Below are 19043 nucleotides of genomic sequence, written 5' to 3' on the forward strand. Positions count from 1 at the left end.
CTAAAGGTGTGTTTACAGGAAATAATACAGGCAGAATAGCAGAGCGACAGTTCCCAAATCAGAGCTCCAGCCAAATGAAAGAGAGAAGAGCACTGTGAAGAAAATTCAGGTCACCATCCTGCAGTATTAGGGGAGCAGGTGAAGAAATTCTGTGCTTTCCAGTAGCAAATGGTATGGTCTGGTGAGCAACTTAGGACTGACCTTTCACTTGCTAATAATGCTGGCCCTAAATTGATCATCTGGAGAACACAAGGAGATGTTTTCTTGCATCTTTCCCTTGCATTTGCAGAGTCACCATGGTCTTTTGCTGCCTGTTGCTGTTTTCTCTGCTCTTCCAGCAGTTCTCCTGACTCTGTGCTACTGGAGACAGCCCCAGCTGGCAGAGCTCCTGCGCTTGTGCACCCCAGCCCCTCCTCCCTCCCTCCCTCCTTCCACCCATCCATCGATCCCTCCATCAATCCACTCATCCATCCATCCATCCATCCATCCCTCCATCCACTTATCCCTCCTCCCTTCCATCTATCCATCCATCCCTCCATCCACTCATCCATCCAATCATCCATCCATCCAATCACCCATCCATCCATCCCTCCATCCCTCCATCCCTCCATCCATCCATCCATCCATCCATCCATCCATCCATCCATCCATCCATCCATCCATCCATCCATCCATCCATCCCTTCCTCTCCCCCTCCCCACAGACCCCTCCCTCTTCCCCTAACCCCGCCCCTTCCCTATCCCGGCCCCGCCCCCTGCAGCCCCCACCACCGCCCCCGCCGCCCCACAGCGCATGCGCACAGCCCGCCATGTTGGCGCGGCGGGTGACGCGCGGTGCCGGGGGGCGGGGCCAGGCGGGCGCGCGGGGAGCGGGGTCGCGCTCGGCGGTGGCGCTCGGGACTTTGGGGACGCTCGGAGCGGGGCCCGCGGCCGGGCAGCCTCCCGCAGGTGAGAGGGGGGCGAAGGGGGTGCCGTCCTGGGCTGCCCCGCTCGGGGTCCCGCGGCGGGGAGCGGGGCTGGCCGGGGCGGCGCGGGGGGGGGTGCCTTTCTGCTTTCTGTTTGCAGCTGGGGAGCTCTCCAGTTGGCAGCGAGGGGCTCCCCTGTTTGCAGCTGGGGGGCTCCCCGTTTACAGCAGGGGAGCTCCCCGGTTTGCACCTGTGGGGGCTCCCCCGTTTGCGACAGGGATCTGTTTGCGGGGGGGGGGGGCTCCCCAGCTGGCAGTGAGGGGCTCCCTGTTTGTTTGTAGGGCTCCCCAGTTGGCAGGGAGGGGGGGTGTCCCCATTTGGCAGGGAGAAGCTCCCCTGTTGCAGCTGGGAGGGCTCCCGAGTTGTCAGCGGGGGGCTCCCTGTTTGTTTGCAGGGCTCCCCATTTGGCAGCAGGGGGGGCTCCCCGGTTGGCAATGAGGGGCTCCCTGTTTGCAGGGTTCCGCCGCTGGCAGGGAGGAGCTCCCCGTTTGCAGCTGGGGGGGCTCCCTGTTTGTTTGCAGGGCTCCCCGTTTGCAGCTGGGGGGGCTCTCTGTTTGCAGGGCTCCCCGTTTGCAGCGGGGGCTCCCTGCGTGCGGGAGAGGACGGGGCTGCCCCGGAGGCCCTTGGAGAAGGGACCGAGACCTCTCTGCAGGGTGGGCAGCGCGTTGCGATGGGGGGAGAGCCGGTCTGCGAGGCAGGAAAAGCGAAGGTGCCCCGTTTCCAGCCGGCAGAGCGAGGGGTGCAAGGGGAGAGCTGCCGGGGGCTCGCAGGGGTCCCGGGGGTTTGCGCCTCTCGGGTCCTCGGCTCTCCTCTTCCAGGCATTGCTCTGCAGTCATTGTAAGCGTTTTCATCCTTCCCGCGACCCGTTCTGCTCATCGGTGTTGATGGGTGCCTGGTCTTTAAGCGGCCGGTTGAGGTCTGGGTGCAGGAAGGAGTTTTGGGGGTTCGTTCTGAGGTGCAGTGGGGCTGTAACTAATTCACTGTTTCCCTCTTCGCATGAAATTTAGGTCAAGCTCTGTTCTTACTAGGGACTGTTCAGGACTTTTCGCCTCCATATGAAAAGTGAGATGTTAACTGGAGAGCCCTTGGAGTCTTGGCTCGGGTCCTTTGCCTGGTTCAGGAGATGCAAGGTGCAAGTCTCTGTTTTGTGTGGCAAAGGGCTCTTTAGCTTAGATGTTAGAGTGTTAATGACACTGATGCTGACTCGGTGGTGCTGTGAAATCTACATGAGAAATATCTCCCTTGCCCATTTAAATATGGCTCATAAATTTAAATAGAATGCCACAGAGGAGTCTTATTCTTTCCCCACTGAGCTACACATAGAGATAATGCTAATGAAGAACCTTCAGGGCTCTCTCCCCACTTCTCTGATTTCATGGTAAAGCCTGTTCTGCAATCCCATTTAATACTAGAATGCGCTGCGGAGCGTTGATATTAAAAAAAGTTTGAGTAGTAACTAGGATTAAATGCTATCCTGAATGCACTTCTTCTGATCTCTTCTGATTCTGTGATTTTCAGAATTGTACTTCTAAATGTTTTCCTTCACTTCTGAAGTTCAAAACATTGTAGTGCGCTGCCAGCACAAATTAGCATGCTGCTGCGCTTCAAAGAAGAGAGACTGTTTCTAGTGAGTCTTGGCTTGACACCAGGTGTCAAAAATGAATTAAAGTGACTTTACCCCAGCCAACACTTTTTTTTTTTTTTTTTTAAATTTGAAGAGTTTCTTCTGCTCTTCTGTAAAGGATTCTCTAAACTGAAAGTCATCTGAGGCTGTAGTTCAACTGTACCTACTCTGTAGCAGTAATGGCAGCTTGAGGAATACTGTGACTTGAGGGGTCACCGGGACAGGTTTTGGTAATGCCAGGCTTGAAGCAGATCAGCAAACTTGCTCAGCTAGAAAAAAAAAGGATCATGCACAGACTCCCTGATCCAGTTTGCTGTGCAGTCCCTTAAATGATAGCACAGCTCTGGGATAATCTCAAACAGCCTGTGAGGATTTGGCTGGCTCAAAGCAGGGCTGAGCAGGGTGAAGCAGAGAGGGGAGTATATTTGGCTGATACTGGAATAGGGGCAGTGTGAGAGGCTGATAATGAATCCCTTAAGGTCAAAGGGGACTGGGAGGGGAAGTGAAATGTAGCTGCTGCAGAAAGAGTTCTTGTGCTGGCGCATGAATTGGCTTAAAGCACTGTGGGACTGAGCATACGGAGTAAAGCCTTGCTTCTCCCCCCATCGAATTCTAGGAACCCTAAATGTGGTTTTTTTTTTTTTTGTGTTCTGCAGCAAGCTGAGAAAAATGTTGTAGTTACTTAAAGCATAAAAATCAGCAAACTGTCACATGTTGAGTGTATCTCAGTGTAATATCATACTTGGAATATGTTTCTTTGACAGTGGTGATCAAGCCCAGGATGTCTAGATCTAAAGGCATAACTTCTGCTCTCAGAATTAAAAGTCCCAATGATGTTACTTTAAGGGCTGTATGTTCTTGGTGTGGTCCAGCTATTTGAAAGGGGTAATTGGTTCACACTACAAAGAACATGTTGGTAGAGACTCCAAGTGAATTTGCAATGTGTTCTGCTTGGAGTGTTTCTGCTGTATCACCTCCACAAATACCACAAGCAAAGCTGTCAAAAATGCTTTTTCATGGCTGAGTTACTGGAGTAGCTGTGGTGCTTAGTACATGGATTTTGTTTCTTTACTCTTTTAATCGATGCATCTTTGCTGGCAAAACTCTCTTGAGAAACTGCACTATCGCAAAAAACGAACAATTGTGGAGCATTTATTTTAAGAGCTAGCAGCCTCAGAGGGAGAATATTTGGTGCTTGGCCCCTTCACTGTATCAATAGTACAAAACTTGTGATGACTCAATAGCTTATGAAAGTTGACTTTTGATGGCCTTGGGCTAGATTCACAGGGATGGATGCCTTTATCACAGATCTGGTGAAGTATATATGGATGTCAGTGTGAGTGGGAGGTAAAAGCTTAAATAAATGGGGCAACATGTTTTGCTTTCTTTTCAAGGTTCTCACAGCTGTATTGCATTGTCAGACTACTGGATGGAAGCAGTTTCATGGTTTTCTTTTTTAACTATTGGTGATGCAACAGGTTTTTTAAAAGTAGGAGATTAGAGCTTTATGGATAAATTAAAAACAGTAGTGTGGAAGAAATTTTTCTAAGTGTGTTTGCTAGCCCTAAGCAAAGTGGTTTTGAAAAACTAGGAAATAATTAAGCAATGCTAGATAGTAGTCTCTGGAAAAAAAGGCATCCAGTGGGCCTCCAGGATAATTGGTAAACTTGCTGGTTTCACCTGAATTATTTTCATAAAATATTGTCTCTAAGGGGTTTACACAGTGGTGTTTTGAGGTGAAAGCATGCCCGTGTCCTGTAGTGTGGATAGCCTGTATCCTATGGCAAAAGGATCTGGCAAGGGAAGGAAGCTTTAAATGCATTGAGATGGTAGATACAGGGAATTGTGATGTGTGACTTGGTGACAGGAATGTTTCAGGAGCAAATTTCTTGAAGATATCTTTTTGATTAGGAGCTAGAAAGGGACCTGGTTTAACTCAAGGGGAGCCTGCAAGCTGGTACAAAATTTAAGTCTCCTTTAGTTGGCCTCTGTGTTGCAGAAGGCCAGCAGTAAGAAAATGCAGAAGATTTCCCATTTCAGTGTCCTATAATGGATTTGGTGTCTTCCATGCCTAGCTTGAGAAGCTGGTTTTAGGTGAATTGGGTGTACTAATTTTTTGAAGATTACATATCTGTTGTTGATGTTTTTGCTTTAAGATTGCTGTGGGAAATAAGTAATTTTGTTTCCTTTTGTGGAAACAGTGCTGTGTTGTAAATACTGATGAGCTGGTCATATGATTTCTTGGGGCTTTTGTTTTAACTTCTTTGTGATAGATGCAGCTGCTGGGTGATGTGTTCTATAGTTGTGAAATGTGAGAGACTTGTTTGGCAATGCCAACAAGCTCTCCATTTTTAAAGCTATTCTGCTTGCTTTCTTTAATATGAAATATTTGAAATGTGAGAAAGGGGGAAAGTAGAAATGAGAATAAATTGTGAATAGAAGTTTATCCTTTCAAAGAACTTTTCAAGCTTTTTGTCCTGACTTGTAGTTGCTTAAATTTTGGGGAAAACTTGAAACCTTCTTCCATTTCCATATTACAGAGCATCATTCTTACCAGGTGCCCTATGCCTACTTGAACTGTCAGGCTGTGTGTTCTGATGTTCCTTTCCAAGGCACCCTGCTCCGGAGGGCTGCCTGGATGGTGGTGCACATGGAAGGCTACCAACAGGGCAAAACTGCTGCTGTGTTTTTTGTGCAGGTGGGAACGGGAGCAGAAGCAGAACTTAATGTCAGTAGTCAAAGCAGCAGGACTATTGACTCATTATGTCAGACACCTTCTTTTGGCTCTTCTGTCAACTGGCATATGTACTTGTTTGTCCTGCCTTTCAGAAGTCTTTTCATTTGCCTGAAGATGGGAGGTTTAAGCAGCTTTAGGGCAGAGGTCCTGTCTAAGCCATTCCACTTTGCTAGAAGAGAAACAGTCAGCACAAAGTGTGTGGGAATGTGTTGCGCAGGTCTCATGGTTAAAACCAGGGACAGGATGATTTGGGTGCATGTACTAGTTTTGAGAACTTAAAAGCAAATGTTTGAACAGATACTGCAGTGCTTAGCAGCTCAACACATCGGTCACATATCAATGTACATTTCCATCTTCGCAAGGAGGTGAGGAAAGAGATTTGTTTTTTTATTCTTGGTGAGAAAAATAAACGGAGAGGGCCCATTTTATTAGTCTGTGTAATTCAGAAAATACGGACAATAATTTAGCAACATAACAAATGAAGACTATGGTAAATGAGCTTGGTGACATCTCCATCTGGTCAAGTGCAAGTTGTTATGAGGAAGATGAAGTTCTATGTCGTGAAAAAAATAAAGCAGGATTTTTGAGGTGTACAGGTGATAATAGAATTCCTTAGATCAAGGAAAGCAAGGATAAACACGTGAATTTCAACCCAGTTCGTTTTTCCTGATTCTTTTTAGGGATCTCCTTGTAAGTGGTCTGTTCTAGTTTCAAGTTGAATGTGTTCCATGTGCACTTCATTTCACATCGTGGGAACTTTGATTCTTTTGAATAACTGACCTTATCTGATAATGCTAATGTGAAATATCCAGCAATATGCTAAGATGATGATCTGAAATGTCCTGCAAGCTTTTACTGCACTGGCACAACCTCCAGCTCTCTAAAATTGAGGCTCTGTTTCTGTTATATGTTTTTGTCGTGTATTTTCTACGTATTTAAATAATTCTGTTAGTCATAAGTGTGAAGCATTTCTTTTATATTTTAAACTCCTTCATAAACTTGTTATGGATTGAAAGTTAACCAGAGGATTCACACTTGGAGGACACAATCGGATGCTAGAAGCTTTGGAGGCAGTTTGATGCTGCAGGTACCTTGTCGGATTCATTCCTGGGTGGTCCTGCCTTGTGCCCCGCTCTCCTGCTGCAGCTCTCTTGGCAGAGTTAATGCCTGTGGGATTGCAGGGCAATTTCTCTCATGCTGCTTATCTCATGGGAAACTAACCCACTCAGTAGAGTTTTTATCAGTCTGCTAACTCGCCCTATGGCTACACCTTGCTGTCGCTCTCACAGGTAGAAGCAGGAATGATGTGGCTGGAGGCGAGTGGAGGGAAAGCAGGACTGCGTCTCCCAGCAGATGCTGGGGATGGATCATCAAATGCTGTGCAGCAGGACCAGGGCAGGGCTCCTACTTCATACAAGTTGTGTTTCCCGATGCCTTTAGAGAGATGTTCCTAGGACTCTGCTGTTCTCCAGCTTGCTTTTCACCTGTGTAGGAGAGCTAAGTGATCCACACAAATTCGTGCTTTTGGTAAAATGTTTACATGAAAGCCTGAATTCAGCACTTCAGAAAGGTAGGGGGAAAATTTTTGTCACTGCTCTGGAGGAATCAAAGCACTGGGCTGTATCCTGCTCGCAGATGTTTTCTGTGAAGGAGAATTTGTGAGATGTTTTCTTGAACGGAAGCTGAGAAGGAAAAACGTGTTGCTCTTCTGCCTTGTCAACTTTGGCCTCTTGGTGCCCGACTCTCATGTAAGCTCAATGTTATGAAACAGTCACGGTTCTGAGCAAGTTTATGACTGCCTACAGATTTTGAATAGAGCAGAGGAAGTGAGTAGCACATCTGTTATTTAAAGAAAGCCGTGAGTGGCACTAGAATCCTATCGAAATTAGCATTTATTCTATATATAGCCCCACCTCCCCTCCCTGATCGTCTTTTGCTTACTGCTCATGAGGAGCTTTTTAAGTAGTGGCAACTAGAAGTTACAAAGTACGTATGTGGTTGTATTGCTGTTAGTTATTAACAGCTATGTTTTATTGCTTTTCTGTTTTTGAAGCTTTTAACAGGAAGAGAATGTAACCAGTTTTGTTCTCTTTAATATCACATTTGGAATTTTAACAGTGATGTTGTATCTGGAAATTTAAGCTTGGTTCTTGTGTTTGCTGTTCTAAGCTTGTTTTTATACAGTGGAATTAAGGTCTTTTCATCAGGGTGTATGCCCTATGAGAGATATAAACTAAAGACCGCAAACTTAAACGTTCAAACTGGGAATTACGAATTAAACACTTGAGCTACAAAAGAATCAAAGGGTAAATCTAGATAATTCAGCGATATTGATTCTGGATTCACTAGATTGCTTGAGTTGCCTTACATTGTCTCCTCCGTGGCTATGCAAATCAGACCAATCTCTTGTGGCTGCTGACATTTGTCATGGAGTAGTACCAGTAAATGCATAAGCGTTCACTGTCTCTGTTCTTTATTAGACTTGGGCAATATAAAACACTGATGTCTTTAGTGGTAGAAAGGCTTGCGTGGGGACTTCGGTACTCCAAGTGAGACTTGTTACCATGTTTTCCCTGAAAATTCTATCCTTAATGTCCAAACAGGGAGTTTTGTTATTTAAAGGACAGCAGTAGTGAGATGATCATATTCTCAGCTGTCTTGGAGTTGGTGGGAGAGTCATTAACTCAACCAGTTATCTCAGCAATCGATACCACCAGCATCGCTATGAGACAGCCTGGCCCATACCTTTCCAAGTAGGCTGAACTTTTCTAGCAATTGTTTAGTAACTTATCTTAATGTAAAGTTGAATACACGGAGGATTTTGCTGTGAAGGGTCTAAATGAACCATGTTACAACTCTCCTAGCATATTCTCTTAGCAAGAAGATAGAGACTCTGAGGTTTTGTTCTCCTACCACAATTCCTTAACTTTTTTTAAATGCTTTTGCTGATCTCTGCCCTTGATGGACTTTTGTTCCATCACTGTAGCATCTTGGCATGATAGTGCTTCACATGCACAGAACAAAAAGGCAGTTTCTGTTCCCAAATCTTGTTATGCTACTGTAGTCTTTCTTCAACCTGTTATTTTTTTCTGGGGTTTGTGTTTGGTGGTGCGTGAGGTGGGTTCAGCGGAATAAAGAACATGGTTAATATTGTTGGCAACATGTTAGTCAGCATGTAGTCTAACTTTTGCCTGTGGTGGTACTATTTTTCTTGTTCAAAACTTTAGCCTTAAGGCAGGTTGAAGGATTTTACCGGCATCACTTGCCTTCCTTCAAGGGCAGGGGTTTGCAGGCTGTATTAATGTTGGTGTTTGTGTCTGTCTCTACTTGTAGGGCTCTCAGTTATGCCTTCTGTGAGAGCCAGGTGAAATTACCAGGTGAATTAGCCCCCCTCTTAAAATTCATTCCTTGGGTGATGACAGGTGTGCCAGCAGCCCTAGTTTCCTTCGGGATGCCGGCAGGGATTTCTTGTCTGATTTTGTTGTTGGCCATCATTCCTGGTTTGTAGAATGAGAAAATATTCCAGTAAACCTTACCTCTGGCAGCTTAGACAATTATGTGAGCTCTTCGGCAGAATGCCAACTAAAATAAGCCCGAGTCGTTTAAACAGCCTAAATAATCACTCTTTGTATCAGTTGATCCTGAGTAAATAGGTTAGAAAGTACTTAAGAGCAGCTCAGCTGGTAGCCGCCTGGCAGAGAGAGGGGACAAACAGCTGAGGGTGCTCAGCTGTATCTAGAGGAGGAGATACAAACCCAGGCCAGAGGCTCACAAGCTGAAAGGCTGCTTGATAGGCAGAAATGTGACTCCTTCCTTGCAAATAATCCTGTGGTTGTGGGCAAAGTAAGAGAAACCCAGTTCATAGCTCTCAGAGGGAATCAGTGTATTTTATGGCTAGGCTATAGTGATCTGCTGGTGTGGAGTGGAAGAATTAGAGTTGAACTTAGACATTGTTGATGGGGTTGCAGGGCATGGCAGTAGTGGTAGCACTCTTCCAACAGTGCTAGTGGTGCTGTGGGACGTGGTGTGCGGTTGCTGTGCAAGTGTCCCATCTTCCCTGCTATGGTTCTTACTGGTTCCCATTACTAGTTCAGTTTGTTTATTCATTAGTAAAATTAACAGTAGGAGGCAGATGGGCTGGAAAATGTGCTATGCAAGTGATGAGGTTGCATGGCAACACTTTACACTCCCAAACATGGAGTCAAGAATAAATAATGGTGGAAAAAGAAATGGGAGGGGAGAAAAATGAGTGAGTTGGAGGAAAAAATGCTATCTTTGTATTGACTTTTATTGTTTCAGTGCCATCCCAGATGTGTCTAACAAGTCTGACATTGTTTGAGATTTTCATTACTGAGAGCCTTTCATAAGGCCCTGCACTGTGACGCTTGTGTGTCGCTGGAGTAGCCTGACACAGCTTTGCAGGGACGCGCGTTGGGCGAAATGCTTTGATACGGGATAGTGAGAAGCCTGGATCTTACGCCCAGTTTTAGTTACCACCAGCATCAAAATGACCTGTGTAAGAGGCTTCCTGATGAATTGTGTGTGTCATTCCTGACACAGGAATGTTTTAATTCTGGAACGTGGGTCTTTGGCTGCCGTGCATAGATGCGTGTACATAAATAGCCAAACAATTTGATGCCCTTGAAGGAAGAGTATCAAAAGGAAGAAAGCTGCATGGAATAGAACTGCAGTAGCCTCTCTAATCTTAAGGTAACTCCTTTGTTTTGGTTAAGAAGTCTGAATGTCCTATGTTGCTCCGTTACTATTGGCTAACTTGCGGTTTCCTCTGATTTTGTTGTTAGTATTGTTTTATTGTTTTGACTGGATGAATAACTTTAGGTTGGCAAGGCCTTGTAATTGAAAGGATGTTGTTCGTTCATTTAATTATAGAAGTGACCATCACTTAGTGGTGCTAACTGAAGGTGAGAATAGGAGTTGCCAAGTGTAATGTTTCAATTTTTTTCCTTCTCTGAGAGGAAACAGAGAGGAAGTGAAAGCCAGTGGCATTTGTGCTTTATAAAAATAATGACTGCTATTGCACATGACAATGCGACTAATTGCTCATTGCATTTTGGGGTAACTGGCTGCTTTGTTCCTTTTCAATTGGACATGCTATCTTTTTAGCATTAAAAAGAAAATCAGTGTCTCCTCCTAAATCCTGCTCTTCCGTTCTTCATTCTGGCAAGTATGATAACCACCAAATGACCGTGAAACCTTTTTGTGTAACTTTGTGCTATTTCAACCCCATTGTGACTGGTGCTCTTTTTGCGAGCCCAGCTTCCTATGGGGAAAACGCTTGTCTTGGTATCACAATGCAAGGTATTACTGCTGTTAGGAGTTTTGTACCTCCTGCAACTTGTGTGCATTTAGTGATTTACATAAAATGGTGACTCTGCTTCCAAGATATAGAGATACTTGAGTAGCTTAAAAGTAAAATTATCTCTGACTTTTCTTCTTCTGCAGTATTGTTGAAATTGATTTTTAATTGGAGCTGTAGTCTTGCAGAATTGTGTGTGTGTACATGGAGAAGACCAGAGTGCAGCAGATTTGTAGTGAGTTATGTGAACTTTCCCTCCAGGCAAGAAGTGGGGCTATCCAGTTTTCCACTCACAGTGGAGGCAGAGCTCAAAGAGCTGCAGAAACCTATAGTTAACTCTGTTGGAGATGCTGCATGCTGCAGTTCTTTAAAATAACATCTGTAGTGAATAATAGTGTGCAAATGTGTGTGACTATGTTTTTTCTCTTCCTGAACTTTGTTGTAGATGTCAAAATTAACCTGGACTACTTGGGAATGGCGAAACATAGCCCTGGAATCCTGCCATGAACAGTAAGATAGTCAAGATGCTTTGTGTGTGCAATGAATTATTCTGTTTTAATGGCTAAACCCCAGTGAAACTGTTCCTGTTCAATTAACATAACTAGTCAACACATTGTGTAGTTCAATGTGGATGCGCTCCCAACTTTTCATGCAGTAAATAGACAGTACAGTAAGTCAGAGGGGTAGCTCAGCAGGGGAGCACTCTTTGGGAAACGATGCTGGGGAAGTCTGCAGCCAGTATGGCGCAGGAGGTGGGAAGGCTGCTACAGGTGGTGCATTGTGAAATTATTGAGGTGGTAGCTGCAGGATACTTTCCTGTAGTGTGTAATTATATTGCGAGATGCTATTGTTATCTAGTGTATAATTATATCAAGACTCAGTTGTCACGGGATGACTTGATCAGAAATTAGTTTGACATGTGATTAGATTAATTAGTGGAAGAAGAAAGTGAATTGTGAAGTGGTAAAGACTAGTTTGTGGGAGGAAGCCCCTTGAACACTGGCTGATGGAAGCTGTCGGAGTGCAGTGTCGTGTTACTGGCATCACTCCTGAATATACTGCTGTTAGACAGGTAAATTACCTAAATAGGTCTTCGGTCTGACCTTTCATATCTGGCTTCTGTGTAGTGCTTTCCTTATATCAAACTTCGCATTCAATAGATGTTGATTAAATGGTTCATGTATCCAAGAAAGCAGGAACCTTTAAAGATATCCTTGAGTGTTGATTAAAATATTCAGATATTTTTGCGTTGTTGGTAGCCTGAAACTTTCTAGTGTGAAGGATACATATGTAAATATTTATGTATATATATGCTTTACATAGCCTTTTCCAGATGTTGCAGTAAGCATCCATGAAATGATGCACTGAAAATTATTCTGATGAATTTTCTCAGTATGAAATAGATGACTTGAGAGACTGTGTGGGTGAGCAGGATGTTTGTAAAGAGTAAGTTTTCAGCAGATGCTGTTGATACTATTTGTCAGACTTCACTGGGACAGAAATTAGAAGATTTTGTATTTTTAAATATCATGACTTAGATATAGTTGACTGGAAATGAACAGCTCTTGGAAGTTATTGTACATCAAGTCTTTGCAGAAGTTTTAATGCTTAACGTGCAAATGTTCAAATAAAAATATTTCCATTTCTTTTGTGGAACTCTTGACCGTGTCATGTTTAGCTCTTCTGTGGGAGCAGTGTTTTACCTAGGGCTTTCAAAAACTGGTTAATATACTTGAAATGCTAGGCAATGTTAATACCTTGGAGATATGGGAAGTCTCCTTTGATGAAAGTACTGCAATTGTTGTTGAATTGTTGATGTGGATCAAATTATGTGGCCTTGGGTAATTTATCAGAACAGTTGATAAAGACACAGGAAGCCATTTAGTTCTTTGTACAAAATAGTGTGTGCAACACCGGAGATGCTGTTCAGACTGGTTGCTTTCAGCTGTTTGAGAAGTTTGTTCAGCTTAGCTGAGAAAGATGAATGTATATATTTGTATTTTGTTAAATAGATAGCTTTGAAATCTTAGAATGTGGGCAAAGCTACAGTTTACTTTTTCTGGTCACAGATAGACTGAGCTAACAATTTTAAGCAGTGCTGCTTGGAGGGTTAAACATTCATTCATCTTAAACTGTCCTGCTTAGCAAGCTTCACTGTTTGAAAAGGTAAGCTAGGGAGCTTTGCTGTTCACAGATTTTCCCTGATCAAAACCTTGTGATTTCTTATCCAACTGAGAACAGATGTATGTAGTATCAGAATAATCATGCGTGTACAGTGCAGTTAAGAGGAATTTTAAGGATGAAAATGATTCTCAGTACAAGTTAGGGAATCAAGAGTGGTCTTGGTTTTGTTTTTTTCTGCCCCTTGGCAGTTATCTAATAGCTATGCGTTTTCTCTGAGTGTTCTTTTGAGGTGCTTTTTGGGCCTTAAAGAGCTTGAGTGTTGTTGTACTGGTGTTCAAGGTCCTTATGCTTAGAAGATTCTTATTGTCCATTTCTAGGACAAGTAGCATTAGAAATCCAAATCTTATCTCGGCTCTTAATACTGTAGTGTTAGAAAATGTTCACATGCTACTAAATAATGAGCTAAATTAGAGACATGTGAAACGCATCTCATTCAACTCATGTAATTTGTTTGGCTTATGATAAGCCAGTGAGTGGTGTGTGCTATGTTGTCCTCTAGATAGCCTTATGACCTAGTGTTTCCTGAATTATCAGTGCAGTAGTTGTTATCTTTTTAAAGTGTGCTCAAAATAGCTGTTAGAAAACAAAGGAAAATTAATGCCTTCAAGTTGATCTGCAGCCTGGTGTTCCCTTAGCTTCCACTGTCACCCATTAACAGTACTCCAGAATTCGTAAGCTTGCTGACAGTGATTGGTGTTTGAAATCACACGGGCTAGTTTGGTCCGGGAGTGTTTTCCCAGGCTTTCATTTGCCTATATAGATTATTTTTTTCCAGGGATGTGGTTTAGATGAAGCCTGCAGGTAAAGGACATGGCTGATAAAAGTAACAGCAGGTAGGAAGGCTCAGAGTTTATTGGAAAGTGGTTCCAAGGTGGCTCGTCACATGGAATCTTGAATGGTAAGCTTTAGGAAATACTATGGATTTAATTCTCAGTGAAGCAGGTGGCTCTGATGCTCTGGGGTGTGCTGTAGGAGAGAGACACCAAAAGATTTGACTGCGGAAAATGGGAAAGTGAACTTTAATGTTCTGAGTGTTTTTGCTTTTATTATCAGGTGATACATCACTTTTGAAGACTGGAAGATTTCAGTGTACTGAAGTGTGCATTGTTTTCTAGGAAGCTTCACAGTATTTCACCTCCTATTGTGATCACTGGTTTTCAGTCTGATGTGGAACTGCCCTTTCTGTTAGCCCTTTGAGAGCACTATTTATAATATCCGATGCCTCTAAATCCATGGCATACACTCCCCAGAACGGAGGTTGTGACAAACAGAAGCAATCCACGTAGGCTAAGAGTCACCACTCTGTGTGTAGAGGTTCCTGAGTGATAATTATTAAAAACCTTCCTCCAGTCATAACCGTGGAGGCAGAAGCCCATGTGGCCTTTAGCAGGGTGGCATGGACGATGCTTACTGTATAGTATGGATACCCACTAACTGGAGTGTGGGCATCATCATCGGTAGGGACCACCTCCAAATTGTCCGTGTAGTGACAGCAGTAGGAGGACAGTAGCATTTTGGGCAGTTGCCCCTGCCTGACTGTCTGGGTGATGTGCACAGCTCTGAATGGTGTTTGGAGCTGCATCTGCGGATGAAGAGGTGGTGCGTATGTTTAGGCAAAGGGCAGAAGAGACGGAGCAGTGCTGCTGTCCAAGCAACGAAGTTGGTGTGGACATAGAGTTACTAACCTGTCTGATCTGTGTGGCTCTGGCAGGGAGCTGGCTTGTCTCACATATCCTGTTGGGTGTTTTGCAACACTGGTCCCTGCTGCCTCCTTGTCCCACTCTCCTTTGGTCCAAGGCCAGGATCGCTGCGTGTAGAGCTGGTCTCATTAGGGCTTGACCTAATTGGAGAAAAGCCCATTCCCTGGGGTTGGATTATTCTGTGCTGTAATTGCTGAAGCTTCTGATTTTGAGAGTATAACATAAGGGCATCCAATATGGCATAGCGCTTTCCTGCTGCCTATGGCACCATTTTAAACTGCAGGCATTTTACTTGGATGTGATTTATAAGCAGTGTATTAATGGTTTGATCTTCTTCAGAGAGCTGTTTTCTCTTGCTGTATAACTGAAATACTATCCTAATGAGAAGCTTGTTTTTTTATACATGAAATATTACTGAACACTTCTAAGCTTGGGTGAACATGCTGAAGCTTGGTTTATTTGTGTTCCTAAAACAGGTCGAATAAAGTATTGTACATGTTTTTGAAGTACATTAACAAAGGACATTATGTAATTGCAGTTAACGAGCTCGGTGGTATTGCTTTTGGTGGGTAAAACTTCTTCCCTTAATAAGTTAATAAATTTTCGTTGGGAGCAAATCAGATCTTATGCTTAGAGTTGTATTTAACGGTTTATTTGGTTCCTTTATGACACTGGCTTTTTCAAAATGCAGTACCCGTTCCTGGGTTATGCCCCTCATACTTCATTGTATACTCCTCGACAGGCCTTGTGTCAGTAATTTGCTGCAGTTTCTGAAGAGCTGAATGTAACTGATGCAAGTAACCTACATAAGCCGTGTGCATCGTCTGTCAACTCTGAAAAATCTAGAGCATTCTGATAGAAGATCACAAAATCACAAGTTATCAAGTCTAACTCTTAGCCTAGCATTGCAAAGTCCATTACTGCACTGTGTCCCTAAGCACCACATCTACACATCTTTTAAGTACTTCCAGGGATGACTTCAACAATTCCCTGGGCAGCCTGTTCCGATACTTCACAATGCTTTCAGTGAGGTAATACTTCCTAATTTCCAGTTTAAACCTCCCCTTGAGGTGCAACTTGAGGCCATTTCCTTTTGTCATATCACTTGTTACTTGCTACGCATAAAAATAAAACAGTTTCACATGGTGGCCGCTATGTGAGTTATGTGCACTGGCATATGACCAATGCATGTATTGTTTTTATTCTGTGGAGTTGGAATTGCCAGTTTAACTTCTCTGTGAAATCCTCATCTCTTTTACGTGGGTATTAACCACACTCCTTTTAAATTGTGTTCCTAAATTCATGCTGAAAGTCATTAAAACAAATATAGTAGACTATATAGGGGATGAATTGCTATTCATAACTGTATATACTTCCTTTTGCATATCTGAAAGAATGACGGCAAAATATAACGGCAGCATCAAGAGCAAACACCACAAACCAAAGAGATTTGAGGAGCTTGCAAGGCAGTGAGGAATTCAGCCCCCCGCACCTGGCAGAGGAGGCAGGTTAGTGCTGGTGATGATCAGATTTGTTTTTTCTGTGAGCATAGCGAGTAGCTGTAAAGTTGTAAGTGGAGTTGTGAATCCTCGTATGTGTGTATTGGACACACAGAATCAATGGTGAGGATGGAAAAGCTGATAGCAGCTCTGTCGTTAAAGTTGAAAGTTACCTAAAACTTCTCCAAGTATGAAAAATTTTATTTTTAACATGCAATTTGAACTAACTAAATTTCTGTGACAAATGAAGATTGGTAAATACTCCTCATGTGTGTGCTGTACTTTGTGTTTGATTGGTAGAAAATCCCTTAGTTGCCTGCTGGTGTTAGAACTTGTATGCATCAGCTTGCCCATCCTGCACTATTATTTTTTGTAATCTTTAGTCTTCCTCGATGTACAGGGAAACAATACCTGTAACATTCCTCATAATTTTCTACTGCAAGCCAGCCATGCAGCTCAAGAGGCAATTTCTTTTATTCCCTCAGCAGCAGCTTTTAAAAAAAAATACCTCAAGCTTAAAAAAAGAAAAATTCACCTTTCACATTGCAGTATAATTGACTGAGCTTTCTTTCACAAGCAGAGAATTGTGAGCAGGTAACATATAAGGTGTTCTGGTATAACATCATCCTGAAGAAACTTTCAGGTGATGGCAGGAGATATACACCCAGAAGGGGTTTAATATTTGAAATCCCTCTAATGGTAATTTACTTGAAACTAGGCAACATGGTTAAAGTCGTTAGAAGTAGTACTGGCTGTGTGTGAATAGTTTGGCCAGTCAAATGTGCTAAACTGTCTCCAGAAGAAGGTGAAACTGCTATTTTCAGGAATCCAGGTCCAGTTTTATGAAACACAGTGCAAATTTATTGTGTAATACTAGCACACTTACTTCTCCAAGATTTAACAGTCTTTCAACTAAAATTGATTTGGAGTAACCCGTTTAAGGAATTGTGTAAAAAACAAGAATTAAAAAAAATACTTTTTTTGTAGTTAATAATTGAAAAGTCAGGTTTTCTTCCCAGTCTTCAAGCAAGCTGGAGTGAGCTGTATGGCTGATGTGTACAGATAAGTGACCCTGTTAAAAACCACATCTAGAAAACATGGTTTTTGATCTCACCAAGCTGGTGTATGAAAAGAAGCTGCTGTATAGACAAACTCATCTGTAACGTATGCTTGTCCAAGATGAGGCCAACTTACATTAATTCTAAGAAATAAATTAATCCCAACCTTAGAATTTTGCAAAGTTGAGGGCCACCTGTTTTTTCGTCCAGACTGTGGTATCCATCCTAATTACATTAATTGCGCATCACACAGGACTTCACAACTATTTCTGTGTATGATAGTAGAAAAGCAGTTCAGATGTACATGGTGCTTATTGAACATGTTAGTTTTATGATGGAGGATAGAAAAAATATCCTGTTTACTCAACAGACTTCTTTAATAGAGGAAAACCTGGGGTTTAGTTGAAACAAGGAGATGTCCTGAGGTGCAGCAACACCAGGAGTTAAGAACCATGTTATTATGCCAGCTGTGCTGTAGCATCAGTGGGAGGGAGTGGGCAAGTTAGATGCTGTTAAACAATCCTGTTTGCTGTCTCTGTTATGGCACATTTAAAGTATTGCAAAGCACACACTGAATTTACAGTTCATACTTACAAGTATTGAGTGTGATTTCTTTCCAGTAAATGTGTAAATCCAGTTTAACCAAATTAAATTGTAGGCTAGCTCCTAAATCCGTATTGCTTGTAACCTACTTTCTCAAGTCAGAATTTTGCTTATAATGGTACAGAGTAATTGGAGAGATGATGATTTGCAGCTTACTTTTTGTATATACACTGACCTATTGTTCAGACCTGTTACATAGATATACTGTTTTGTGACCGTGTCTAAATACACTAATTTACTTTTATATGTTAAAAATACTAATTGAGAAAAATTAATTTCCACTTTGGGCTGTGAAGGAATAGTAGATTGCTTTAAATAAATATCTAATTCATACAGCTACTGTTTTTTTATCATTCACTTATGTTTATCGATGTAAAATATATAAAAGACCAAAGATCAGAAGTGTGGCTTTTTTGGCGGTATTGCATAGTTTATATTTTGCAGTGCCTTCTGTTAAATGATGTGAGCAAATTGAAATGTTACAGCTTTTTTCCTTCCCAGAGGAAGTCCAAGTTCACAAACTCGAATAGAGTCTGTAGTCTTTCATTTTGGTTAATAGCTGTATGATACCATACTCTTGAGACGAAAAAAATGGAACACAGAGTTTTTGATCAACTATATTAGATCTTAAAAATGGAACTCATAAAAATTTTGGCCTCTTCTGCTTGAATTAATGTGATTATGTCTTACACATAATTAATTTGAGCTGTTTCCTTAAAATAATACGTGGCTTTAATGAGCCACAGCTTCTATTTTAGTAAATTGTTCATGGGATCGGCAGGCTCAGGAACAACTGGGTTAAACCAAGAGATTATTTGAAAAATCTAGGGCATGTGGCCTCTCCGTTCACTTGATTAGTTTTCATAATTCACCCTTGTTTCTGCAGCAAAGAACAGTGTAATACATGAAAGCAAGAAGCAATTTTCTTTTTTTTGTGCTCCTATATCTCTGTAATTTTACTGGAGAAAGTTAGTGAAATTGGGATGAAATTATATTGTGTGTGAATATTTAGAATTAATTTTGGTTTGTTTTGTGAAAATCTATGATATTTGAGAGACAGATGCTATTTCAGGATGTCTGTCTGTGATTCTCCTTCAATTCTTTTCTGTTTGACTACAGGTGCATGAAGAACAGAGGAGATATTCCTGCTCATCAGAGATGATGTGGAGAGACGCTTTGTGAGTAACTGACATGTGTTTCCTAAAAAGTCCAAAATGCTAATGTAGTAATGATTTTATTTTCCTCTGACTTGAAGTAACTGTGCCATTTGTCTGACGGTTTGATATTGTTCTGGAAAGCTATGAACATGGACTCCTTCATGGAAATCACAGACACATGATGCCTAACTTTTTTATAG

General features: G+C 42.4%; 1 protein-coding gene across 6 annotated transcripts in view; it reads left to right on the forward strand.

Annotated features, from left to right (window-relative positions):
• The first annotated feature begins 815 nt into the window (after window positions 1-815).
• The window catches only part of KLHL13 (kelch like family member 13), a 79818-nt gene continuing 61590 nt past the window's right edge, over window positions 816-19043 (forward strand). For 3 of the 6 annotated variants that reach the window (XM_054075284.1, XM_054075281.1, XM_054075285.1), the window contains exons 1-4: window positions 816-947; window positions 11088-11152; window positions 15921-16034; window positions 18806-18864. Coding sequence is in view for 5 of the 6 variants with exons in the window: in XM_054075281.1 (XP_053931256.1) it covers window positions 18845-18864 (20 nt within the window). In the remaining variant the exon portion in view is untranslated. Of the gene's footprint in view, window positions 948-9777; window positions 10036-11087; window positions 11153-15920; window positions 16035-18632; window positions 18655-18805; window positions 18865-19043 lie in introns of those variants that run through there. The other 3 variants (XM_054075282.1, XM_054075283.1, XM_054075286.1) reach the window with 3 other exon arrangements.

This window comes from Cuculus canorus, chromosome 10, assembly GCF_017976375.1.
Source record: "Cuculus canorus isolate bCucCan1 chromosome 10, bCucCan1.pri, whole genome shotgun sequence".
NCBI lineage: Eukaryota > Metazoa > Chordata > Aves > Cuculiformes > Cuculidae > Cuculus > Cuculus canorus.